Here is a 27,711-nt window from a genome sequence, read left to right on the forward strand (position 1 = left end):
GCGACACTTGATGTGGAAATTGGCAAATAGAACCCCTAATGGGGATCTCATTGCCACACTGTCAATCTGGCAATAAATATGTCCTTGGTGGGTGGTGAATTGTAGAGCCATCTGCGGTGAACAACAGGGTAACTGGTGGGAAGTAGTGTGCTCCTAGGATTATACAGGTCAAGATGCTGAGGGCCCATGACATAGATGTCAGTACCTGTGTCTGGCAACATCTGAATCCTGGATGTGATGTCACCATACAAGAGGGAAACAGAGATGGCTGCGGTGTCGTGATAGAATAAGGTCTCCCCATCCAACGGCTGCTGGGGTTCTTGCTCGGAGAAAGTGGTGTAGTCTTGGCACTGTAAGTGGCACGGCACCCTCCTTGGCATCCCTTGCCATGCTCCTGTCAATTGCAGTGGTGGCATTGGACCTGTCTGGCAGGGCACCTCTGTGTCTTGGCCGAATGCTCCTTGTGGGCACAATTGTTGCAGGTGCTGTCTGCTGCTGGAAACTTCTCCATGGATCTGTGATTGTGGTTGTATGATTCATGAAACACTGTGATGGTGGGGTAGGGATGCCACCCTTTTGTATGTACTTCTGCTTCCTGTACTTAGAGAGGGCGAAGCACAAATTGCAGATGTGGCCTTCCTGGTGGCCTCATAGGTGCGACACATGTTGATAATATCCTTTAGAGAGGCGTTGGTGTCGAGGGCTATGAGTTTCTCAGTCAATTCTTCATCCCTAACTCCCATGAAGATGATCATCATCTTCTGGGTTTGCTCACAAACTGAAGATCAACCAGGACAGATGTGACATCTACTTCCTCTGTGGTAAACGTGGAGAAGTTGAATGTACTTCCCAGTGAGAAGATTCTTTACCTGGGGATGATAATAGATACAGCATGGTTGAGGGTTTTTCTGTCGGACCAGAGGTTGCAGAAATTCAGGACTTGTGTACACCTTTTTTCTTCTGGTTGAGAGGGGATCCTCTATAGGTGATGACTGTAAGACCTTTACAAGGAATCTTGAAAGGAGACTTAGAATTACTACTGTTGTTTGCTCGCTTTAATATGTTGGCATGTTGATTTCAGACATTTTTAGTCTTTACAATAGTTAAAAGTTGTTCTTGTTTTAAAAAAAAGTGCTTAGGACCATGGTAATATTCATCATGTATTTCATTAATTATAATACATTTTTCAGGCATTTCCGTGTAATTCCTGCATCAGTTTACCTTCAAAAATTTGCTAGTGATAGACGACACATGAAAGATGAGGATGGAACTTGGAAACATCCACCACCTTCAAATCCTCCCATTTCTACATCAGGTGAGGTTCAGATATCTTGCAAGATCATAAGGGAGTTATGTAGTTTTATTATCAGGAACTTTCGACTCAAATCATTTATTACAAAACAATGATCCACAAATTTGTAGAACAGAAAGAAAAGTTGATCTAAAGTCACGTACGGCAAAATTAAAATTAGGGTAATGGAAAACAGCTCATTTTCATAGCAAAGGGATAATTCAAGAATCTTTTCAAACTAGGTATATCAGTGTTATTTGAAAGTTTTGACTGGAAATAAACTTAATTACTGAGAAAATTGACACTGGCAGAGTTGGTATTTGCAGGCCTCGTAGCAGCCCTGAAAAAAATGTAGGAGTTATAACTTGAAGGAAGTAGGGCCACATAGATATACTAATGTGATATTAGTAATATTTTAAATGCAACATTTAAGCATTTAAATGCATACAAGAGGTAATGTTTAAAATTCATTATTAAGGAATAATCGGTCATACAAGTTAGCAGGTGTTACTTGCTCCATTACATATATTAATTTTTTTTTTTTTTTTGTTATTTGAAAGGGGGAAACCCCACCAAGGCCCATCTCTGACCAACCTTGTAACAGAAGGCATTTTTTCTGGCTTGTTTGATGTACAACTGATTATGAAAAAAAGTTACTAGGCCCTTGCATTTGGTTTCACCTGTCTTTTTATTAATTTGTTTGATTCAATTATGTAACATTATCCACTTCAGATTTTCAGTGAAATAAGCCTTTGACTATCATTCAATAATACTTAATTAATATGAAAACAAAAGGTATAATCTAATAGATTAAATATCAATAGTTACAAAAATAGAGCTTGCATATAATGAGTTTCACAATACATAACTCTCGAACTAAATATCTACAATAATTTGTTCGAACTAAATATCTACAATAATTTGTCAGTCACTGATATGCACTATCACTCAAGTTTTACCTTCTTGTTTAGAGCACGCTTCTGTATTCTTATATCTATTCAATTAATATAAACTTTGATTTTTTAAGCCTTTCAAAAAAAAAGTGGGGTTAGGAAAAACAGGACTAAGTAGGAGGGGTGTGAAAAAGTAAGACCACTAGGAGGCCTGTACATATTTACAACACTATGGCAAATTAAGCAACATTTCATAATGTGCAGGTGCAAAATTATAACTAATGTACATGGAAAAATTAGTTGTATGTCTTTCAAAGAACATTACTATAACATCTCTTAAACTTATGAGCATCAGCATCAATAACATTGCAAGGAACACTGAATCCTAATTTCACAGTAAAGGGAATGAAAGGCTTCTGGTACGTGAGAGTGACATTGCAGTTCCTTGGGAATAGTACTCCCACTCGTCAAAGAGATGGCCAGGATGCAATTCTAAAGAGGGGGTTTGATAAAAAAGGGCCTTGGAAGTCTGGCCAGCAGGCAATTCTAAAGAAGGGTTTGATGAAAGAGGGCCTTGGAAGTTTTTCTCAATTCTGTACAAGGGAAAAAACATTATCTCCAAAAATCTTCGGAAATAAGTGTAAAAAGATGGTCCAATTTAATTTTCCTTCTTTGGTTGAATGGCATGGAGTAGTATATAATTTGCGCCAAAGGCCAAGCACTGGTGCCCATGAGGTCATTCAGTCTTGAAATGACAAATTTTCTGAGACAATTTGTATTTTTCATGGCTACAAACCTGAGTTCTTAACAATAGGATAATTCTAGCATCTAGCTGGATCGGGTTAAATTGCAGATGAAAGCAAGGAATCTTGTGAGACGTGGCAATGCGTGCATATATCCGGTGAAGAGTGGCCAGGGACCACGCATCTACACCACCGCATCAGTCTTTCCCAACTCAGGATGTCGTAGCAAACAGTGGGGTGGCTAGAGGTGGGCAGTACAATGTTAAGACCTCAGGTTTGTAGCTATGAAAAATACAAAAGATTTGTAGCTATGAAAAATACAAATTGTCTTAGAAAATTTGTCATTTGTTCATACGCGAACAAACCTTCGGTCTTAACAATAGGATAGACTCATACTTGGAGGGAGGTACAAGACATCCTAAACTGGCTGGGGGCCTACCCACCAGTCCAGCTCCAGAAGAAATAACTTCTGGAGAGGGACTGAAGCCCGTGAGAAGCTAGATAAATTGATATCTAACCACCCAGACACTGACTGAGAGACGTACAATGATATATGGGAGAATCATTGTATAAGGAACCAAAGACAAACTTTGACTGTCCAATAACAAACCAACACACCAGGGTTTGTTACCACTCCCAACTCCTTGCCAAGGAGCAAAGCATACGCTACCAAATAGAGGGTTGGATATTTGTATACCAAGTGACCACACTATCAGTATGACTACCTACTCAAACGATGACTTGGGATCCTGCATAGCTCCCAGCAAGGCTTCCAAGCAGGAAGGAGTGTAAGGCGACCAAGCCTGAGTCCTACTCTCCAAATTGTTGAATCCACGAATGAGATCGACAACTTCTGAAAAGGAAGACTAAAACTCTTGCGTTGTCTCCCTCCTCCTGCTCCAGCAACGGAGACCGACAACGAGAAGGGTGTGCAGGCTCATCTAAAGCGCCTTCTTTGTTTAAATTAACGGAAGAACCAGCAGCCAAACAGCCTGAAACACCAACTAACCTGTCTGGGCTGGAACCAAGCACCGACTCCCGCAAAAACCAACCACAACACCAGGGACATCACTAAGCACTCTCCTAACAGATGACTCTTTAACATGGCCGCGAATGGGCACGGGCGTGGCAGACGTACGAACGTGTGTCGGTGAGGAATCCCGAACACTTGAGATCGAAATGAGAATCCCTTGGAGGCGAACTCCTGGAAGTACCAGGGAGAGGGGCAGGCAAACACTTCTGCTGCACCAACTCCGCCCTCATGACCTTCGACCTCTTGACAGGCGCCTTGAGATCCTTACAGTGATGAAAAGGCCCTGAGAAGGAGAAGTGGGAGCACCTGCAACATGTGCACGAACAGGAGAGGTTGCAAAACACTCGCAACTTGATGCAGAGGATGAAGGAACCACTGCAGATCGCATGGGAAGATACACTAACACTCTCAGGAACATGGGCATGTTGCTCCTCACTCGCAGGCAAAGAAAGGGCAAAGTCCTTAGCCTTCCAACGCTTGATATGCTGATGCGGCAAAGATGGGGAGAAGGAAAGGAAGACAGCACTGGCTCCATACACAATCTCTTCACAGGAGGTGGGGGCAATGCAACACGCTTGCTTCCAGTCCTCCCAGCCGACATGGCAGCCAACTTATCTTCTAAAACAGAGTCCAATCTCTTAAGAACTGCCTGGCATAAAGCCTCAGACAGATCAGCAAGAGAAGGGTCCGACGACATGGAAGGGAGATGCAGTGAACTGGATGGCAGAGATGATGTCACGGCAGCAAACGATGACGACACAGACGAGCGAGGTGGCTCAGTGGAGATGACTGGGAGTGACGTCATTGACGGAAGTGACATCAAAAGTGGTGATGATGTCATGGCTTCCCCTCGATCCGAACGGGAAGCAGATGCCACTGGCGGAGGGATACAAAATGACTGACCCTGTGACGTCACTAGCTGGGCTGACGCCACGGCTTCCCTCTGACTCAAAGAAGCGGCAACTGTCACTGGCGGAGAAATACAAAATGGCTGACCTTGGCTACCCACGAAGATGGGGCCAGGAGGAGGGGGATAGTGAGCATCCATGAAGTGCATCAGCAAACCTTCCAAGGATGGTAAACCCCGTAGCCCAAGCGTCCCCCAAGAGCGCCGCCATCTTGGACGCCTCCGACTCTGCAATAAAAGACAATGGTGAAAAAGTCTTAGGAATCACATTAACTCCTGAAGAAGAAGGGACGAAATTACATAAATCAGCCAGAGGCCTCCCAGTACTTCCAATGACGAATTGATGGAAGAAAAGGAAGGGGACAAAGGCACAACACTACTATGGGGTGGGATTGCAGCAGGAGACAAAGCATCGGGAAGAGAAGAAAAACCCTCCCATGAAGGAAGAGTAGAAACCCTACGATGCTCCCTCATGCTATAAAATAACTTCCACTGCTCTTTAGGCCATTCACGGCATTCCGTGCAAGGATTCGTTATTGTACAAACATTAGAGCGACACCTACTACAAGTGACGTGAGGGTCGGTCGCACCCGAAGCCAAAATAGAGAACACGGAAAACCTAGAGTTCCGGGGCACACACGTTGACAAGGCCGAGAAGGAGCAGAAGCCATAACAGCACACACACACACGCACACACACAAACACAATCGAAACGGGCAATGAACTGGGTAAAGGCAGAGAGAGGTCAACCACAACTCTCTCCCAGGCAGTTAAGAAAAGACTGACACAGTGGCGTAGATGAGTGGTTCTTGACCACTCTTTACCTGATATACGCACGTGTTGCCAGATCTCACAAGATTCCTTGGTTTCATCTGCGATTTAACCGGATCCAGGTAGGCGCTAAAAATTATCCTGTTAAGACCGAAGGTTTGTTCGCGTATGATCAAAGGGAAATTGATACCAGAAAGGTATGATAGGTGAAACAGGAGGAAAACCTCGCAGTTGCACGTGAAACAACCTTGGTAGAGGGCAGATAGCAAGATGGAAGTGTGTGAATATAAACGGAGGTACGTATACAGTAAAAGGAATGTTATGGTTGCAGCTAGGGGTTGAGGGGACACTGCAAAGAACCTTAAGTAATGCCTCCAGTGCACCGCATGAGGTGCATTAGTAGCACTGACCCCCTATGGGGTTCCTTGGTTGAATGATGTTTCTTTACCAAAAAGAGGTTAGAGGATAGACTTGAATATGACAAGTTTGACCAAACGTTGTGTTGATATGCATTAGTGCCAAGGAGAGGTTCTGTTTGATAGAATCAGTTATGATTTGTTCTGGTACATATGTATTCTTAAGGGCCCCTCAGGGAAGAATCCTCTTATCGTCCAAGTACCATCAGAGAAAAGAGTTTAATACCATGGAAATTTTGCAGCTTTATAATAGAAACTAAGACTTGTTACTCACAAGCTAATCAAAGGAATTTATTCAAAGGACAGAAAATGCACTAAATACATTGAAAGATGCATACTACAGATCTTATGGTGTCAGGATAGACGCTCTTTAGAAAGTTGAGGGGAGCTTGAGGTTTAGTTTACCTTTATTATTGAGGCATTCTCTTAAAAATTCATCTAATGTGGTATCCCAACTTGAAAATTTAGTTGTGCATGTCTAGACATTTAACTGTAGCCCAACTGACAGGGCAACAACATACAAGAAAAAGTGAGGAAATACCTTGTGTGGATAAAGGATTTAAAGCTGTCACCTTCTCAATTGATATAAAAATACCAAGCATGTGCAACCAAAAGGCAAGAAAAAAGGGTGGATGCTGAAGGCTGGATGGAGAGTGATGTGCAGCTAACACTCAAAGGGAATGAAACTATGAACCCTAATGCAGAATCAGACTCTGTGCTGCTATAAGGCTGAAACAAGAATAGGAAAGCATGTCGTTGACCTACCAAAATGGAATATGTAAGACCCAAGATAAGATGAAAACCACAGTGTAACTTATCCTCAAGATAAACGATATGAAAACTTAGTAAAATACACTGGGGTGTAAACAGTAGGTAAAGTTAACACTAGTCTGTGGCCATAAGTGGTAAAGGCTCAGTCACGCAAAAAAGTTACCATATGATCTTGTGACTGCAGAGCTCTAGACAACATAGCATGATAAAGTAAAAAAAATTGTAATGGGGCTTTGAAATCTACTCTTGGGGTTATGGTCAACAATTCACATTCTTCATATTCATATCTACCAAAAGAATAATTTTCCAGATGTATCTATTGCACCTTTTTCTTCCAGAGCCAGACTAATGTTATTTCAGAGCAGTTGATGTTACAACTGATGATACAACTAACATTTAAAGTAGGTTTCTTTACAATTTTGAGCCATTATGCACATTTTCTCTATTGCTACCATCATCATTCCTCTTGTGTCTAATATTACAGAAAGGAGGAATTAATTTGTCTATTTTCTTGAACAGAGGCTGTGCACAACTTAGATGACTTCATCAGCATGGACCCCAAAAGAGGCTTTGGGACAGTATACAATCTCGAAGACTTTGTGCGCAGGTTTTACAAAAATCTGTAGTGTGTAGTTTTAATGAAATGCCACTATGGCAAACACCTTTCATATAAGTTTTCAGTTAAAAATCAGCAGATTATTTTGGCATTTATTGACATCTATTCCATTATATACTATCACATCATTTTGCTAAATTCTTATCGTGAAAATCTTTAGAAAGTATAGTGTGAGTATATATACATACCTCCATTTATATGAGATTTAGAAGACTTATAGACTCATGTATTATTCATTTTCAATATTCATGCAAGGGTTGAAATGCATTTCTGATTTATTTTACTCATTAGGTTGTGGAGGCCTTTGCTCTGAATGATAGTTCATGTTTTGCAAATTTTGATATATGTGAAAATGCTTCCTTCATGAAAATGAAACTGGTTATCAGTTTTTTAATGAGGAAGCCAGTTCTGGATGGATGATTACTGTCTTTGTGATAAACAATATACTTCAGTATTTTTTATATATATATATATAATATATATCTGTTGTGATAAACTTCATTCACATAACACTATGCCATATATTCACAAACATTTATTTAACAGCGTGGTTATAGGTTTTCAGAGTGGGAAAAGTATTTATAGATTAATGTTAATGAGGCTAAAAATGCTGACATGATGTGCAAGGTTTCAGATTCTAATATTACTGTTTATGATGATGATATCTGGTTGACAAAGAGATTCACTGAAGGGTAAATCTTATGTAATATGAAAATTTAGGAGCATGCACTTGGGAATCTGTTCTTAAATTTTTTTTTTTTTTTTTTTTTGCATTGCTTCCTACAAAATACAGCTGTAAGATAAGTTTTTATGTTTTCATGGTACTTTGGTGTTACTGTGCCTGCTTTTAAAAATTTCAAATCTTTTTCTTATTTTTACCAGGACAATATTGTAATTTTCATCAGTTTCATGCCAAAAGCATGATTTGCAATAGCTCTTTGGTAAGATTGTGTACCTACAAACATTCTTAAGTTTGTCAAGTGTATTCAGATTTATTTTCCTTAATCCTTGTAGCACAAAAATTGACAGGACTTTACTATGGTTTTCTTCTTGATGTCATTGTTGATCAGGAAATTACATGTACTGTTCTACTTTAAATGTACCTGGTACATTATATGAACCAAACAAGTTGTTATTGTCCTCATGCTGTAAATTAACCTGCGTAAAGAATTTAGTAACAACAATAAGTTATAGTTTTGTTTGCTCTCAATTTTAAATAAAAGGCTGAATAACATAAAAGCTTTATACAATGAACATGAAATAAGCAACGAAATATTTTATTAATTTTAACTTGTTGTATTTTACTTGTGGCTATGTTTCTGGAACACTACATTTTCAGTATGTCCACTTACACTTAATTGGGTACTGTCTTGTGACACAAGTTAGTTTTGGCTTCAATTTCTAGCTAGAATGGTGGCTCAAACCAGTTTATTTCAGCATTGCTGTGGCATCCTTTTTTTGTTTTCTTTGTGTTGTCATAAGGACCAACAAGAAACTATTAGGTAATTGATCGTGATATGGTCACCTTCAGTAAATATTTTCTCTGCATTCATTGCTGGTGATGTTTGTACAGTAACCTAACAAATATCTGGGAGAATTAGTTTGCACATTATTGACATTGTATGGCAACAAGATAAAACAACATTTATAATCATATTTTTAAGTTAGGAATGGCATGATATTTATGAGGTACAAAGGTACCCACGGCTAAAGAATTGTTTAGAATCATTCTATTTAACTGATCACTGACATGAATTTTCCAATATGTATGTATATTTTTTATTCATAAATATGTCAAATTTTTTTGTTGGAAGATGCAGAGAAAGTATTGGCACCAGAGCAAATATCTTTTAAAGAATAATGTAAAATAGTAATTAGTGTTGGTTCAGACTAGGGTCATCTGTAAAAAAAAATTACAGCTGAGAGGGGCTTAAAAAAATTGCTTTGCTGCTCATTTTCTCTTGTGTCCCATCTTGAACTAAAATTGTTGAAAGTTTTGAATTTTGAAATTACTCTATTATATATTCCCAATCACTATGGAGGTAAAAAACTGGAACAGCAAATGCTCTATTGCAATCTTTCGTGTTGACATACCTGGGTAATATGCAAGGGAAAGGGCAAATGACGTCAACTTTGGCAACCATAAATATAAGACAAAATTGCAAATATAAATAGGAAAATTTTCCTTAAAAGCGCTGTAATAGCCTCTCTAATTTAACAAGCATGGCATGCTGTAATATAAAGAAAATGAAAACTCAAGTTTATCTATATTTTAAGAACAACTAAGTTATACACAAAATGGAATTCCTTACCATGTAAGACTGAATTAGCCAAATATAAGCAGATCATGCTAAATTTAATCAGACCACTGAGTCCACATTCTTTATTTTGGAGGGCTGACATGGAGACCATACTAAAAACAGTACCTGTAACCAAAAAAATAGTTACAAAATACATTTAGTATCTTGTAGAACACAATGTAATTCCATTAGCTATCTTATGAAATAAAGAAAACCAGATACATTTCTGAAGTGTAGTTAGCAAACAAATAATTTTATTATCTAATAATCATACTACAGTGCTGTTCAGATTCTGGATACTGATAATGGACTAACAGATTTCTTGCATACAAGTAATGTATGCTTACCATCTTTGAGAATGTAATTGTTCCTCTAGTTAAAATCTGCTACCAGGGCCTAAGGTACAATTCGTAAATGTTTCAAGACAGGATTACTGGCTGTTATTGCAGACATTTGCATCACAGTAACTGTATGGTATAGTGGAATATTGACTGCCTGAACCTTTAGATACGTAAATTTCCAAGTACTTTCAAATTTGTTATATATTTACAATTCTTTACAAACATCAACTGTTCTACAGAAAAGATAAACTCAAGTTACAGATCAAATATGGTACAGATTAAACCTCTTGTAAAAATGTGCATATGGAATACCAAGGCAAATTAAAAGTAATGCATTACACCTCTGGTTCTTACCATTAAGCCCCCTTTACCCTGAAAATTCCATTAAACACAGACATGGATATGGGAATTATGAATGCCTTCAGCCTTTAATATTACTGTTCAATAAAGTAGAGTACGTATCTGAGTTTTGGTACATTTTTGAGATGCAGTATAATGAACCTTCTTGTGTGGTCAGCATATATGTGGTTTGTACTGATGACATCACCACCACTTCTCATAATGATAGTGAGAGAGAAGATGAAGGGTCAGAGTGTGACAATGTAAAGTATTATAAACCAAATATTTTGAGGAAAACATGAAAAATTTTTCGAAAAGGTGAAAGTTGAATATGAAGTCTTAAATTTTGAGTTCCAGTTATTCTTCAGTTAATTAAGAGTATAAGTAACCCCCTCATCCAGAAGAGCATCAGCTAAATACATAGCCTGAAAGTATCTCTATTACTAATTAAATCTAAGACTGCACCTTACACTTACAGCACACAAGCCAAAGTCGAATAAACTTATTAGTTCTCTGGTGAATAGTGGCAGAATGCTGGGTACTTTGAGTAACTACTGGATGATCTTCAAAGTGAAGATAATGTTGTCTATGGATACCCCAAAATTAGAAAAGTTATCATCTAGAAGTGTTTAACCAGTTATAAATGTTCCCATGCAAGTAGAGAAAATCCACAAAGCCAGAGAAGACTATTATGACTATTAATGGCAATGAATCTGCCAAAGGTCCACTGGTAGAGGAATACTGGAAGTCTTTCCAATGAATTTTACAAAACCCTGGATGAGAGAGAGGAAACTCACTGCACTTGGGGAATGGATATTGCAGAATGCCTTACACTCCCTGCCCCATACATAAAATAACTTATGAGTGACAGGATGATTTTACAGTAAATTAGCGTATGAGTGACAAGAAAATATCAAGAGTATTCAGATGTATATGACAAAATCTAGTCCTTAAAGAAAGTGCTTGAATGAGTTTTAGACAAATAAACATTTTATTTCAGGTTCGTAAAGTTGTGAAATGTCTAATAGTTTAATATAATTGTTACACAAGTATTTTTGGGCCGCTCAGTTTTTATAAATTGCTGAGAGTCTGCCAATTTAGACACTACTTTTAATGTTTATGGTTGGACAGTTACTTAAAGGCACTGGTAAATTCCTTCTTGTAGCAATATAAAATTTAAACCTGTAATTAAGGTAGAGATTTTTTATCTGGAAATCAGGGCCCACTCCTGAATTTTGTTAAAAAAATTTTACAAGCCCAATAAACTTTTGAGAAATACGTTCCTCAAAGTGTGAAGGAAGATATCAAAATTTAGTTTTTATCTGGAAAACATCCTATGATAAACAATGACAATAAACAGGGTTGATGATACAAGAATGTACAATGGATGACAGCTGTCATTTCTGCAGTGAGTTGGTTAACATGAATTATGAAATCAATCATTGCTTTAAAAACCAAATATAGTATGTATCAATTTCTCATATAAAGAATCTTATCATTTTTATAAGCAAACTTACATTATACCATCAGTGGAAATAATCTGTAATACAAGTTTAACACTGTAAATAAAAAAAATTAATAAAAGTAACTGACTCTACTTTCAGAGTAGAAACTGGCTCACTTCTGTTTCTTGTACAAGATGTACCCTAATAAAGCCTAAGCTAAAAGTTGCCCCTATGAGACCAGTGGTGTCGTAAGAATTGAAAACTAAATGAGAGTTAAAAGTTAGGTTAACTTTTACCTTTTGGGCAACAGCAATCTAAAGGTGACAGCAACCCCTTGAAGCATTACAAGTTTTATGTACTGATACAATTTGAACAGTTAACTGTACCTAGCAACACCAATTCATTATACTATGAAAATAATTTTTTTTTTAAGTATTATCAGCTACAGTCTCTATTCCTTAGTTACAACAACTCTACAAGATTTGTTTCTAAAATTACAAAACCTTGCAGATGAGGTAGTGATTCTAAACAGAATTCTGCAGCCTGTAATATACAAAAATTATCTAAACATGAAGTCAGCTCTGTTTGCAGCTCAGTGGTCAGGTTAGTGCATTAATAAATGACTAATATGTACCACTATCTGTGAAATAATGATAAATATTGGTGCCATAACAGCAGAGGACATAAAAATGTTATTCTGGATTAGACACTAAACGAGCACTTAAGAATTTCTTACCCAGACTTTCCATTAAGCAGTTCAATCTGTTGAAAACACCTATTGCAAATTCATGTTCTTGTTTTGAATGTTCTCTTCAGTACATACACTTAAGGCATTTATGTTTCACCCACACTAACAATTATTCTTCGGTAACCTTCCTTATCTTCATCTCTACCTATTTTCATAAATTAGATTAACTTAAAATTTGGCACTACTGCACTTTCTATCACTAAAAATTTACTTACATTTTTGCTGGCTATATTGCTATTCCCTCTGCATAATTAATATTACTACAGTACCAGTCAAAACTGCTGATGTGATACACTACATTTACTATTCTTAGTCAAATACCTACTTGTATTCTAACTACTTGAGTAGTTTTGAGCATTTTACAGCATACACTGTTTACAGAAATTTATAGAGCATACTATGTAGACTTGTTATTACGTACCAATTGCTCTTAATTCTGTCCTATTCTACCAATTCTTTGCAAAAAATAAATAAATAAATAATCTGGTAAACTAAGGATTATCCTTAAATAACTTCGGTTAATGTGGCATCAGCAGAAAGAAATGTCAACAAGTGCCAAGTCTGTTATTTTTGTGTTCACGGTCTTCCTCCTCTTTCTGTACTCAAGTGCTCCAATCTTCTATGGTACAGCTGAAAAACAGGTCATATTACTGTACTACCACCTGCACTCAGCATATTAGCGATGCATTTCGTCATTAAGGCCAAATTATTTATGAAGACAATGTAGAAACAGCTGTATCACCTTGTTTATGCTGGTACAACCATAAATTTCAGTTGGTAAGCACAGCACGTACTAGCTTCATAACTTATGACCGTAAAGAAGATTACAAAGCATGGCAACAAAATGTACTGGGCTACCTAAGAACAATAATTTATTGAATAATATTTAGATTTTTTTATATGAATATGTAAGCATTCAAACAAGATACGTAAATGAAGAGATATATTTATCGTAAATTAGTGTCATAGAGTTATGAGAATAAAAGAGAGTATCTAGGATTTTCCTTAGGTGGTTTATAAGAGTTTTATTTTATTTATGTTCTGGAAGATGAAAAAAAAGAAATATGTAAACTAGTATAAAGGAATTTGAATGTGGAAATATCGCCTTCATGTTATTCACATTTGTGTTATTCTGTTTTGACATCCTAGAAGAGGAATTGTATAACGTGGTCATCAATAGTAATGACAAGAGCACATTGTTAATGCCTTGGTAATACTTTGATACTTGTGGTAAAGTAAATTCTAAAACATTTCATTCATTAAAAAATGACAAAACCAACAGTGGTCCTGTAGAATTATTTGGTGGTTGTCAAAACTGAGAAAATTCAGTTCTTATTTTTGTATCACTAAGTACTGTGGTTAATCATTCTTACATGTATTACAAACTTTTAATAAGATAAAAATTCAAGTTTATTTGAACATTTTGTTCAAGATAAAAGTATTTAGTAAACAAATGCATACATTTTAGCAGTTATGGACCTTAAAATACCTATTACAGTACAATGTCACGACAGAGATGTTATCAAATCCACAGTATCTACTCATTATAGATTTTTTAAAATTTGAATGATAGACTTGACATGCTTTCATAATGAAACTTACTGGCACTTCCACATTACTAATTTGCATTGCAGATTGATCAATTTTCTCAAACTCCCTTAAGTTTAAGGAAACCCTGGTGATCGACTACTTTTTAAAATATTAATCTTAAGCCCTCACATAACTAATTAACTGCAGTATGTTTTCATAAAACATAAGTTATTGGGGTTGTAGTAGTTTCAAAATACACTTTTCTTATGCCGTATGTCAATCCATCCATTTTTATAAAGTTTGATTGATGATATTCACTAATTATCACATCAGGTTATACGTATAAATAACAGATCTTTAACCCAAGCACTTAGGGAAGGATGGTACTGCATGGCCAGCATACGCATCACAGAGCCTGTGGTCCACAACCACTTCAATGCATTGATGCAAATCAAAGATCAGTTCTCTAGAGTGAAAGTGAAACTTTCATCTCACTTTTACTATTTAAATTGATAGGTACAACAGTATACAGTATATGATGCAAAGTAAAGTACCCAGTTAGCCTGGTTATTTTGGGGACCATATCAGAACATTACGAAACATAAATAAAAGAAATTATATAGTCATCACAGCACATATTGCATTGCAGTAGTGTGTAGATGCTGTGAATGTTTATTGATTATATACACACATTGCATTGCAGTAGTGTGTAGATGCTGTGAATGTTTATTGATTATATAAACTTAATATGAAATTCTACTGCAGCAGCCTAAAAATTTCCTGTATACTAAACCCCAGGCTTTAACTTTCAGGTCATTTCTTATTATACTTCTGTAGTTATAGCTCCTTTTAGCTTCAAATGAAAAAAAAGAAGATATCATAGGTCATGATGAGTAGAGTTAAATAAACTTAAATAGTAATTTTTACCTTTACGCATTAATAACTGAAGATTTTGACAACTGCTTCATTAAATAGTTTAAGGATGAGCATTTTTAATACTTGGTGGAGTTTCTTCACATTATGACATTCTTATTCTTATGTTACTGTTTAGTAGTTCTACTAGTAATATACAAGCTCAAATTTAATTTCTGATGTTAAAAAACAGCTATGTATTAGATTTGTAATCATTAATAATTTGTCACATTCTCTCTTTTCTCCATAAAGTTTCATGTTGACTACCAAATTTCCATCTTCCTTCTCTTTAACTGTACGGTGACAACTAAGGCTACATATAAATTTTCTCTAAAGTTACATTTGTCTGTAATGCTATAGTGGTATTCATCCAGGGGCTTGAGAATTCAATGGGTTACATGTTTTGTGACTGAAGTACTGTATCAATTTTTGCTATTTGTAGTTATTTACAAGTTAGTAACCTGCAAAGAACCAGTACTTGAATACTAATTTCATTCAGGAAGCAAGTCCGCCTTTTTATGAATCTGAGCCACTGCTCTTCATACGAACTGGTATGGCTGTCTCTTTCATGATTGTGTGTTCCACTTCATAACATCAGTGTTGAACACAAATGAACCTTATTCATAGCAACTGCATTAAAATGGATCTCATTTGCATCAGTAACTTGATGGCAACTTTCAGTCTAGAAGTAGCGCAGATTATTTTTATGGATAAAACTGTAGACAAGCAGCACCACAAAAGGTGGCCTTATAATTATACATTAGAGACAGTTAATCCAGTTTTTATTTAGGTCAGTGATCTTAGCCTTATGGCAGATATCGCAATGTGCAATCTGCTGTTTTCTTCTTCCATTTATTATGTAACAGTCCATCAATACTGTCATAAGTTGGATGAATTGGCATATATCTTTCATTTTACCATTTCATGTTAAATGTTCTTACAATGAATTGATAGACAATGATTTTTCATAGCTTGAAAAATTATCTAAATTTCTGTTTCCTTGGTAGTTTGATGTTAAAATTCACCTGTGATCAAAGTGCACTTTACATCTACTTACAAGGGTATTTTTATCCTTGTCACTAGCCATCTCAAAGCTGTGTTTTCATGTTCACAATTTTTGAACATCTGTACCTTGCTTTACTAAAGATATGTCAAATTATGTCCTTGGTAACTGTGTCATTAAGTACTTTAGGTTCAGTGATTGAAAGAGTGTTTCATTTTCATCAAATATTTCTTAGGTTTTGAGAAGGGTAAAAAAAAAAAAATAGTAGACATGAAAACACTGCTGTTCTTATGGGCCAGATTTTGCGCGATGGTCGAAGTAAAGGAGAAACACAGCCCTGCGCATTTCTGGCATTAGTTCTTTATAGAGTTTCAGAAATACTGTTGTTATTCGTTGTATCACTCCTAGTTGAAAAGTGTGTTAATAATGCCAAGTTTTGTATATCATCCCTATTTTCTATTGCAAGTTGTTATATGCATGCATCCTTTATGGAGTGTGTCACTGTGAATCAGAATTTCATTTTTGTTACTTAATAGGCTTTAAATAGCAGTTTTGATGGTGTGACAGTTTAGATATTGTTTTCATTATTAATGCATTAGCACCCTACAACATTCTTATTAGTAAAATTCGATAAGATTTTGATAATATTGTTTGCAAAATTATGGCAACAAAAACCATTATTTTTTTTTACATCATACAAAAGCATACCACAGTGTCAGTAAGTGTGCAGCACATCCTACATATAAGATGGGACTTAAATGATCATGCTCCTGGAATTCTGGGTTACTTGAAAAATTATTTAGGATTCTAAACTGACAAACTTTAGCTCTGACTGCCTCTGATATGTTGATTAAAATATGCGCTTGAATTTGATTTTATGGCTAAATAATATCTGGCATTAGAGATAATTACCAAACATCTAAATTATTTGTTCAGTCACCAGACAAGACAAAATCAATTCATTATTAGCAACAGACAATAAATAATGTACATACATATGAAGGAACTTGTCAGTAGTATATACATTACCAAGCCTGTAAAGTAGTATATCTTGCAGCATTGTGTTAAATTCACCATTACAAAAATGAAAATTTTGGCCTTCACCTTACTTCTAAACATTTTAAGAATAGACGCTCAGTAGATTTATTGTTCAATGTGTCTTGTCACTTCCAAGGCCAAAGATTACAAAGTAAATATGATAACCCTTCATGCAGCCTCAATGCAAAGGAATTACAGTGCTTGTGCTGTGTTTAAATAACAGGATAATTCCACTACTTATCTGCAACTGTATCACTGCACTTCAAAACTTCCATCTATGAAAATACTTTGCCTTATCAGCTATATTTGAACATAAAATATTAGTAATAGTGCTATCCAGTAATGATTAGAATTATTAAAGGCTTGTATACTGCTGACATTGAAGCTCAAATACATTTATCTAAAAACAGATATATTTAACCTTTGGACACTGACAATGAAATTCCAGGAATTATTTAAATCAACAAAATTTACAGTTTTATGATTCAGACTATTTCGAAACAAAAAAGGTCATTATCACGTATAGTCCGCTATTGACTGGTAAATTCTCATTATGGTGTTCTGCTTTATGAAGATAAATGAATTGCTGCCCCCAACCCCCCGCGGATGCTTAATTTTATATTTCATTAATGTACTATCGGGTTACCTTTAATTTCCTCTTCAAAAGACATTATTTGTACTGAAATCACACAGAGTTGTGTGTTCTACAGTAGAGGTTGAGATACCATGTGGTTGAGTCATAATGCTAGCTGTGCAAAATCAGACTATTAGTATTCATACCACAGCTTTCTTCTTATTAGTGCAACTTTGGATATTTGTTATACAAGTATTCTGTTGTAAAGTTTCCAACTTGTTTAGTGTGTTTAATAAATGATGTTATGTGTGTATTTTACTGCCAAGTCTCTCTCTCTTCCTCCCCTAATCCAATGTTTCATAAAAATATTTTGATCTGTATGTTTTTGGCCATTTTTATTTTTGTTTTTTGAGAGAGAGAGAATTTTAGCTGGTGTATGATTCTGTTGTCAACATTTGAATGTTCTACTACAAGGGTTTTGCAGAGTTAATCAAAATATCTTAGGTCTTTGATACAAAAGAATTGAATTTATATCAGTAAGTTCAGTGTATCCTTGATACAAATTTGCCTGATTTTTAAAAATATTGCAAAACTTAACTACTGGATGATCTGTCAGTAAATATCGAGATCATTACCCTCTTTCTTACAGTGTCAATTTGTGTGTCAAACTTTGGGATTTATGTACTTACATTTTATGTAGAAAATGTTGTATGGTTTAAAAAAAAAATAAAAAAAGACAAAAAATATTATGCTATGACTTTTATAATCTTTAGTTTTCAGGGGACTACTTTCACTGTCTAATTAAGAGCCTACTTGATGTGATACATCACTTTATTTGCAGGTTTATGAATACAAATGTAATGACATTTGTCCCTTGCAATTCATAGTTTGTTATTGTAGTGTTGTGAGAAATCAGATTAATGTCTAATTTTTTATGACGTGTTAAGTTTTATGTGAAAGGTTGAGCAGATTCACTGTATTACAATAATTCTTCTATCATATTAAGCCACTGCATTTTTATATAAGAGCCCTTTCTTGCTCTCTAGCTGTACATATCCATTGGTTGCCTCTTTGCAACTTTTAGTATTAAAATCTTTTTCATACCTCTTTCTTATTACCGCAGCATTTTTCCATTTTTCAGATAGGAAGTTCATATTATTCATTGACTCTTAAAATTGCATTACTGAGGTTACATTTTACTTGGGGTTTCAGAAGACAGTTCAGAGCCCCAATTATTTTTACAACTTGTTATCAATATGGAATGAAATGTTGAAGCATACGATCACTATACCATGAATAACTAATTTTGAAAAGATCACAGTAGATAGTATTGTTGGGAGTTAAACATTTTATATTTGACTAGAGTATTACCTCATTCAATTTTACCCGGTAAAATTTTGCACTTCAAAAGATAAGTGCAAGGTTTACAGCGAAGTTATTTATAGGTATAGGGGTCAAATTAATACTCAAGCTTTTATATACAAAGTGCTTTTAATGTAATCTTTGATTGTTTGAGAATCATTGTGGTTACTTATATAAAACCTTTTTCCTTATGATAAAAGTTGTTTTTCTTGTTCCTAATTATTACTAGAACTAAAAAAGCTGGATAGCTAATGGGAAGAGACCAAAAGAAATGGATGAAAAGCAAAAATGCAAGGTATAGCAGGTGAAGTCAGGGTTTGGATTTAGACACCTGTATAGAAAACAAAGTGTGTCCTGAACATTATTTTAGTATATACCACTGACAGGTAAAACAATGTGTGAATGGAATGGCAACTGGGTGTAGGGTTGACAATAGGTTACATATTAACCTCTCCCTACCATCAATACACAGCTACATAATTAAATAATATCAAGATACCTGAAAGTAATGTGCCAGATGTAAATAAAATTCAGTCCATTACCCTGCTAATGATAAATATAAAAGAATGCAGAAGTTGCACTTACCATAAAAAATACCAAAACAGCAAGTATTAGCTGCATGGCTACAATGAAGCCTCAGAAAAATGAAAGACCTAAATCACAGAATATGTAAGTGAGCTTGGCCAATAAATATGTATCACACATTTTAAAAATAATTTGTATTTTTCCTAATTATACAAACCTGAGGTCCTTTATATGAGTACGTAATTACTTTGTGAAGCTGGAAATGGCCATTAAACATTCAAACAAGGTGGTTAGGCAGTTAACTACCGTCCGGTAGGCAGGACTGCTTGGATGTAAACATTCCAATTTGCCTTTTGGTCCACTATCAGATTGAGGAGTGGCATGAGGTGGGAATGAAAAGGGATTTTGACGTAGGAAAAATCTATTTCTGGGCGAGGAAGCCGTGTCGCTCCCGTGAAATATGTCTGCTTTAGCACTATTTCTGGTAAAATATTGCTATAATACCAGAGAAGTGCTAAATTGGACATGTCAGAAGCTTCTGACTCGCTCACCTATATAAAAGGTGTCGGTATAAAACTGGGGCGAGTGTTAAACACTACCACAGCAACCCCTCCAATTAGCCTTTTCCTCATCAAAAGACCCTAAATACGGGGAGCCGACCCATAGGTCACACCTAGCTACCCCCCCGTTGAAGGCGTCTGTGACGTCATACTTATCGATAGCCTTATCGTGTTCGTACGTTCAAATATAGCTATTTGTTCTTTTATTTTTATTCTTGATTACGGATCGTCAATCTATGTAAAAGGACCTCAGGTTTGTATAGTTATGAAAAATACATACAAATTACTTTAAAAATTTGTGATTTGTTCCTACATGATATACAAACCATCGACCCTTTACATTAGGAAGACTCACTGGTTGGAGGGAGGAATCTGAGAGTTTGAACTGGAGTTTGCCACACCTACATTACTCTTCCTGATTGACAGAGTTGATAGATGCTGCCTTGTCCACCAAGCAGTAGCCAAGACCTCTGGGTCTGTGTGTGCCGCTGCAGCCAGACCCTCGGGTCAGGCTAGGACTTTTCGGCCCGTAAGAAGACCCAGGCTTCGAAGGGCGTTGAGGAACACCAAGCCTACTCCTTCCTTTGTCAAGAAAGATGTGGAATTGCGTGCCTTTGAAGCCTCTTTCCACTTGGGAAATGGGGACAAAGGAAAGAAGAAGAGAAGATGGTAGGGGCAGCACTCCTCTCCTGCTGCTACCATGTTGGAGGGAGTGGGTTGCCTGTCGAGCCATTGGGCAACATGGCAGCGACAAGGAGTCAAGACCTGGGTAGTAGATGTTCTATGGGAGGGATATCTACCTTCCTTCAAGTCTCAGGCCACCCCTCGCCAACAACCCAAGCTGTCTCCTCACATACGTTCCCGGCTCGCTGAAGTCATGTTGGATTGGTACCCAGGCTCTTACAGCCACATCTTTCTCGTAGAGAAAGCTTTGGGGGGTTGGAGACTGGTCATAGACCTTTCTCCCTTGAACCAAATTGTTTGTGAGACTTGGTTTGTGATAGAAACGGCGCACTGGGTGCTCGCTTCCATCAAGGAAAACAACTTCATGCTTACAGTGGACCTAAAGGATGCATGTTTTCAAATACCCATCCAACTGTCCTTCTGCAAGTACCTTAACTTTACCATTGGGGAAGCAGTACTACAACTCAGGGTGCCCTGCTTTGGGCTCTCAACCGCTCCCCAGGTGTTTATGCGAGTGTCACCCTGGGCCCATTCGCACAGTGTAAGCCTTTTGAGGTGCCTCGACGACTGGCTCATCCTAGCAAGCTCCTGCTCGCAGTTGCTCCAGGACAGGGAGGATTGACTTCTTGAGTTCGGTTACAGCTTAGGGGTCGTAGAAAATCTCAAGAAGCCCAATCTTATCCACAAGCAGAGGATAAAGTACCTGGGAATGCTGACAGATACAGTAGCAGCACATCTTTCCCTCAGACTCTCATATCAGCAGGTTCAGGAAGGCAACACAGCTGTTTCTGTCTCAATGGGAGCAGCCAGCTTAACAATGGCAAGTTGTCATCAGTCACCTGTCATGAGAGAAGCTGGTCCCTCATGGGGAGCTTCACCTTCGTTCTCTTCAGTGGAGAGTGAAAGACTATTGGTCCCAGTCTTGAGACCCTTAATCCTTTCTCATTCCTCTCTCGGACAAAGTGAGAGAGAATTTAGACTGGTGAATGGACAAGAACCTCTTTCATAGGAGTATCCCTGCATACTCTCCCTCCTGACATGCTCCTATTCTCAGGTGCATTGGCCAAGGGGTGGGGAGTAAACATGAAAGTGTTGTTAACTTCGGGAGTGTGGAACCGAGATGACAAATACCTTCACATCAATATCCTGGAACTCAAGGCAGGCCTCCTGGCCCTGCAAAAGTTTCAGGATGCAGTGATGGGACACTCAGCAGTGTTGATGAGAGACAACACCACAGTAGTGGCATATGTCAACAAGCAAAGGAATCTTGTATCCCTTCCCCTACATCAGTTGACACTGCAGGTGCACGAGTGGGCAGTTGCTCACTCGGTAGAGTTGTCAGCCAGATACATTCCAGGCAGGAGGAATGTAGTGCCAGGGAAGCTCAGCTGCCAGAATCAAGTGATAGGGACAGAGTGGTCCCTTCACTCAGACATCACGGAGAGGCTGTTTGACCTGTGGGGACTTCCTGCCATCGAACTGTTTGCCACCCGGCACAACAGAAAACTTCAATTCATCTTGGCTGGAGACTATACGGCATCTTTTGCGAGCAAGAGGATTTTCATGCCACACAACAACAGATATGGCTGGATATCTCTGCAGCGGTATACAAGGGAAAGTGGGCCGTCTTCCGTGGTCAGTATCGTAGACAGGGTCTCTCTCCAATTGGAGCTACTCTTCAGCAGGTTGTAGACTTCCTCGCCTTCCTTCACAGAGAAGCCTCTCTCTGTTTCAGCAGTGAAAGGCTATAAGGCTGTGCTTGGCCTAGTCTTGCGCCTGAAAGGTGTAGATAGATATCTCCTCATTAGAGATTTTGCTACTGATGAGAAGCTTCGAACGGTCTAGCCCTCCAAGGGACCTAATGTCCCGAGTGGGACGTGACTTGCACTATTAGAGCCTTTACGAGAGTTGTCAAGACAGGGATCTGACCCTGACTTCGCTGAAGAGAGTAGGCAAACTTCATGGACTTTCCTTCAATGTTAAACACTCGAGGGGATAGGGATCAGTTACGCTCACCTTCTTCCACGATTTCATATCGAAAACTCGGAACCTGTTGGTCCTTGATGCCAGGTTAGTCTTTCATGATCCCCTCTCTGGAGGACTTTGTTGTTAATGATCCAGATGAGATGCTACTTAGTCCTCGTTGTGCTGCAGTACTACCTGAAGAGGACTACGTCTCCAGCCCGAGTGTCAAATACTTTTCGTTAATACTGGCAATCAGGGCGGGGTGTACCTGGCAGCTGGTGATGATGACGCCGGTATCTTTCACAAGAGCTCATGAAGTCAGGGGCATTGGTCTAACCCTTACATTCTGGAAGAATCTGTTGGTTCCTTCAGTACTGAAAGTGGAGGGGTGGTCTCAACAGACCACATTTACATCTTTCTACCTTCGGGACATTACCCATAAGTCCTTGGACACATTTTCCTTGGGACCTGTAGTGGTTGCTCAACAAGTTGGGTAGCTTACCCGCCTCCTCTAAGAGGACTGATAGCATCTTGCCTAAGGTGTTTGGTTATGGAAGTGAGAGTGACTGTATGAGTAACTGGCCTCTCCTCCTCCTTTCTCATCATCCTTCTTCTCTTCCTTTGGGCAAAGAGTGGATTTGAGGCTACAAGAAGGCTGTGGACTATGCTCTTGCTCCTTGAGCTGTTACTGGGGAGTGGAAAAGGAAGATCAGCAGTTATAAAATGCCTCTTCAAAGGCCAAAATTCACCAGAAAAGCACAATTAGTGCCTCTTGTCCACACGAGTCCATATCACCAGAGGACATTGAATGCACAATTCTATGGAAACCTTTCTAATGGCAGTCAGTAACACCTGGGACTGGACAACAGGCTCAACTGAGAGTACAACTACCAAGGGGGCAAACCCCCTCGGACTCCTTTGGATTGTTAGTATGCCTCCTCCCAGGTTTAGGGGAGTCTGACAGGGACCTTGGGTTTAAGAGATCCGATGGGCCGGATAGCCACTTCCTCCACTACATATCTGTAAAACGCCTTTCCAGTAGCTGTCTGTCGATACCAGAGACCTGACAACAAGATCGACTGAGGGGGTGACTACCTGTGGGGTGTGGGTAAACCCCACCGATCTTCAGTGGACTTCCAGTATGCCTCCCCCCAAGGTTAGGGAGTCTGACAAGGACCTTTGTCTAGGAGCATGGTGCCTGGCTGTAGTTGGCACTAGGAGGGCTGGGCACCAGACGAGCTGGTAGCTCGGGAACTAAGAGCTTGGGAGTTGGTGAGTGCTCCTGGGTGCTCGGAGCACAATTCTTGGTTGTCGAGAACGTCTACTCTTCCTAAAGCCCATTGCAACCAAACATTAAGCACAATTTCTCTCCTTATTATAATAGGCCATTACACTTTCCCCAGTTCTCTGTAAAGGAAAGTGTGACAATGTTTAAACTTGACTGCAAATTCACAAAAAAAAAAAAAAAAAAAAAAAAAAAAACTTGAATCAGATCTTAATAACAAAACAATGTTTACTTCGGTCAAGGTAAACAGAATGAGGATTGTCTGCTAGGTCATTCCTTGTATTCCTGATAGTGGGTGGGACTGGTCACCTGCACTGAACACTAAGTGCTACCGTGAAATTAGAATTTTAGCTGCTGCATGAGTTTGAAACTACATAGCTATGTAATTACTAAGTAAACTACTTATATAAAACATCCATTTCATAAAGACTTGGCAAACTTTCATTTCATACATAGCCTTATGCTTCAGTTCAATGTGAGTGCTGTACACATGAAGTGAGTGTGGAAAAATGAGAAAAATTTTCTGCCACAATAGAGATCTGCCTACTGAATGATATATATATCAACCTTGAATTGGTTAATATAAAGATATACCAACCTTAAAATGGTTAATACATGACAATTTCAACCAATGCTGAATTAAATAATAATAATAATACAGGCAGTCCCTGGGTTACGACGGGTTCGGCTTACAACGTTCCGAGGTTCAGGCGCTTTTCAATTATATTCATCAGAAATTATTTCCAGGGTTACAGCGCCTACAACACTGATCTAGCAGATGAAATATGACACCAAAAATGCAAAATAATCAACATTTGAAGTTTTTTTTTATGAAAAATGCAATAAGAACGCAGTTTACATAGTTTTCATTGCACCCAAAGCAATAAAAGTAAGGTTTTCTTAGGATTTTTGACGATGTTCCGGCTTACGATGATTTTCGGCTTACGACACGTCTCAAGAACGGAACCCCCGTCGTACCGGTAATTTTGTCACTTCTCTTTATGAAATGTGAAGTGCAAGCAATGGTATATATTTCTACAGAAGCAGTCCGCACGGACTGCAAGGAACGTAATTGCGGATACGACATCCACTAGGGATTGGGGGGGCGTCCAATGTATTTCGCCGTGTTTAGTACTGGCCCCTGGGGGGTTAATTACAGTCGTCCGAATAAATATTACTTAAAACTCTTGTTCAGTAGGTAAAACTGCATAGAAAAACTGCAACTGACATAGTCTAGGCCACTGCGGATAAGTACCCTAGATCTACCCAAGCAATAAGTTACAAATAATCACTAAGGAACAGACTGGTTTTTTAGTCTACTGATGTTTTCATGGTACCTAACTTCTTGGATATCGTTAGGCTTTTGCAACACATACAACACACATGAGTGCTTGTACCATTTTTATTTAGGCACAGGATATTGGTACGGCAGCCGTATCCCGATTGCGGTAGACATTGGTACGGCAGTGAATTGCGCATGCGTCAATTTCAGACTTCCTGCCGTACAAATAACATAGTGTGGTGGGGGTACGGCAGATTCTGTCAGTGGTGCCGTATTGCGCTCTTGACTTGCTGTAGCTATGGCAGTTATCTGTATTATGTGACCAGAGTTCGGCTTTTAGGCAGGACAGTCCCGCTTTTTGAACATCTGTCCCGCTTTTTTTAGTGTTATCAAAATGTCCCCCCACCTTTTTCTTTTGCTAGTATTATGAGTTTTGTCCCACTTTTTTGAGATACAAAAACAAAATTATCCCAATTTTAATGGAATAGTGCTGAAATTTTCTTTAATTTTGCCATTTCATCAGCTGGTAACCTCTATCGTCTTCTCTGACAGCTACAATACCCAATGAAGTGAATTAAAGGAATATTGTAAAGTGTATAAAGGCGGCCCTTTGCAGCTGCTTATGTCAGGCAGAATAAAGGGCCGAGAAAGTTGCTTATGTCAGGCAGAATAAAGGGCCAAGAAAGTCACCAAAGGTACGATGGTAGTGTATATACTATATATATATATATAATATATATATATATATATATATATATATATATATATATATATACATTATTCTCCTCTTCAGAGTTCTTTTCAGGGCCGATTCGATCATTCGTGACTTACGTACATACAATTTTTGAAAGTTAGAGTCTTCATAGATGTCTATGGCTTCTTTCAGCTCGTTGAAGCCTGAAAACATCTGTTTTTTGGCGAAAACTAATGTATCATTCCGCGATTCATGACGTTCTGCCGCCATTTTTCTTACGGACACTGATATGCCTGAGGCGATAAACAAGGGTTCGCCCATGCGCAATTCACTGCCGTACCAATATCTACCGCGATCGGGGTACGGCTACTATACCAATATCCAGTTAGTTTTATTTATTTAAAAATATTAAATATTACTATGGTTAATGCCATTTTTGCTTTCTTAAAACTTCATAAATTCACATACTTAAGTAGCCAAATGCTTTCAGATTCACTCCAGTTTTTACTGCAATCTAGTATTCACTTGCTCAAAGGCTCCCATGTCTTAAATTCTCAGAAAAATTCATGCATCCATTGAGTTTTCCAGAAGCTTTCAGTCAAGCCTTCTGACATACAATGCCCAATTACACCGTAGCTTATTTATCAATCACAGTTTTTTGTGGATCCTGATACAAATGTACATACCGTAAGAACTAGCACTGAATGACAGGGTAATACGCCAATTAAATATAGAGTGAATAAGACCTGGCCAGCGTGATGGATCGTCCGTGATTGTTTACCCTGGTAGTGATGTGAAAATTTGGGTTCTCATTAATGGCGGAGGGTTATTTCAAGCAATACCTGTATTAATACATCTTCTTCCACCAAGTAAAATAAATTTTAATAAGATTTTTCCAGGGAAGCTTTGATGTCTTGAGTTAGGTTTGATTGTCTCTATTACTGTCCTCGACATACCTTTGTGCTTTATCTGTATTTTTCTGACTGCTTCTCATGATTTACAAATTGTAAACCATTCCTGCTTACCCAAGTCATTTGTTTTAGTTATTCAACCTGACCAGAATGAATGGTATACATACTTGGTCTACCAACAATAGTAACATTAAAAAAATGCTTTGGGCTACGACATGCTGCCTAACAAGTAAAATACAGTACAACAATGCGGCCTTCAAACAACAAGCCTGCATTCGTAACCCTAAGCTTGTAAGCCAAGACTACACTCCACACCTAAATGGTAGCCTATAACTAAAAAACAAAATGTGGCTTACCTCGTATATTATTATACCTAATATTGGACAACGTAGGTCTACTTCAACACATTGCAGACAATCAATTACCATTACTCAATTAAAACTTGACAATTCCACCTGAACAAGACCAAGAGCAGGATACCACCTATTCCACAACCCGTGGTTTAAAAGATTGAGCGATTTTCCAAAGCAATGTTGCCACGCCAATAAGGTCGTTTTTCCCTACATCAGAGGTGATTTTCCCCTACGCACCAAATATTTAATATAATAATAGGGTAAATGAAAATCAAGTATTACATTTTAGCTTCAATTCCTACAAAAAATAAACATTCCAAATTTTAGGTACAGACAAATGAACTCAGTTAAAGAAAATATGTATGAAAATTTAATTAATTTATAGTGATATATGTAGATAGTAAATTATCTTATTACAA

At 37.8% G+C, this 27,711-nt stretch overlaps 1 protein-coding gene and 1 long non-coding RNA gene across 10 annotated transcripts in view; one reads left to right on the top strand and one right to left on the bottom strand.

Annotated features, from left to right (window-relative positions):
* LOC135225426 (protein N-terminal glutamine amidohydrolase-like) overlaps positions 1–19,232 on the top strand; it is an 89,413-nt gene extending 70,181 nt beyond the window's left edge. For 8 of the 9 annotated variants that reach the window (XM_064264777.1, XM_064264772.1, XM_064264774.1 and 5 more), the window contains 2 exons: positions 1,191–1,315; positions 7,345–19,232. In XM_064264777.1, coding sequence (XP_064120847.1) covers positions 1,191–1,315; positions 7,345–7,451 — 232 coding nt within the window. In that variant the 3' untranslated portion in view covers positions 7,452–19,232. The remainder of the gene's footprint in view (positions 1–1,190; positions 1,316–7,344) is intronic. The other variant, XR_010316957.1, reaches the window with a different exon arrangement.
* On the bottom strand, positions 1,309–27,433 carry LOC135225494 (uncharacterized). Its single transcript, XR_010317005.1, has 3 exons — positions 27,296–27,433; positions 9,754–9,867; positions 1,309–1,631 (listed from the first exon to the last, which is right to left on the bottom strand). It is a non-coding gene; the product is annotated as an uncharacterized LOC135225494 (long non-coding RNA).
* Positions 27,434–27,711: the final 278 nt, after the last annotated feature.

Source organism: Macrobrachium nipponense, chromosome 20 (genome assembly GCF_015104395.2).
Source record: "Macrobrachium nipponense isolate FS-2020 chromosome 20, ASM1510439v2, whole genome shotgun sequence".
NCBI classification, from domain to species: domain Eukaryota; kingdom Metazoa; phylum Arthropoda; class Malacostraca; order Decapoda; family Palaemonidae; genus Macrobrachium; species Macrobrachium nipponense.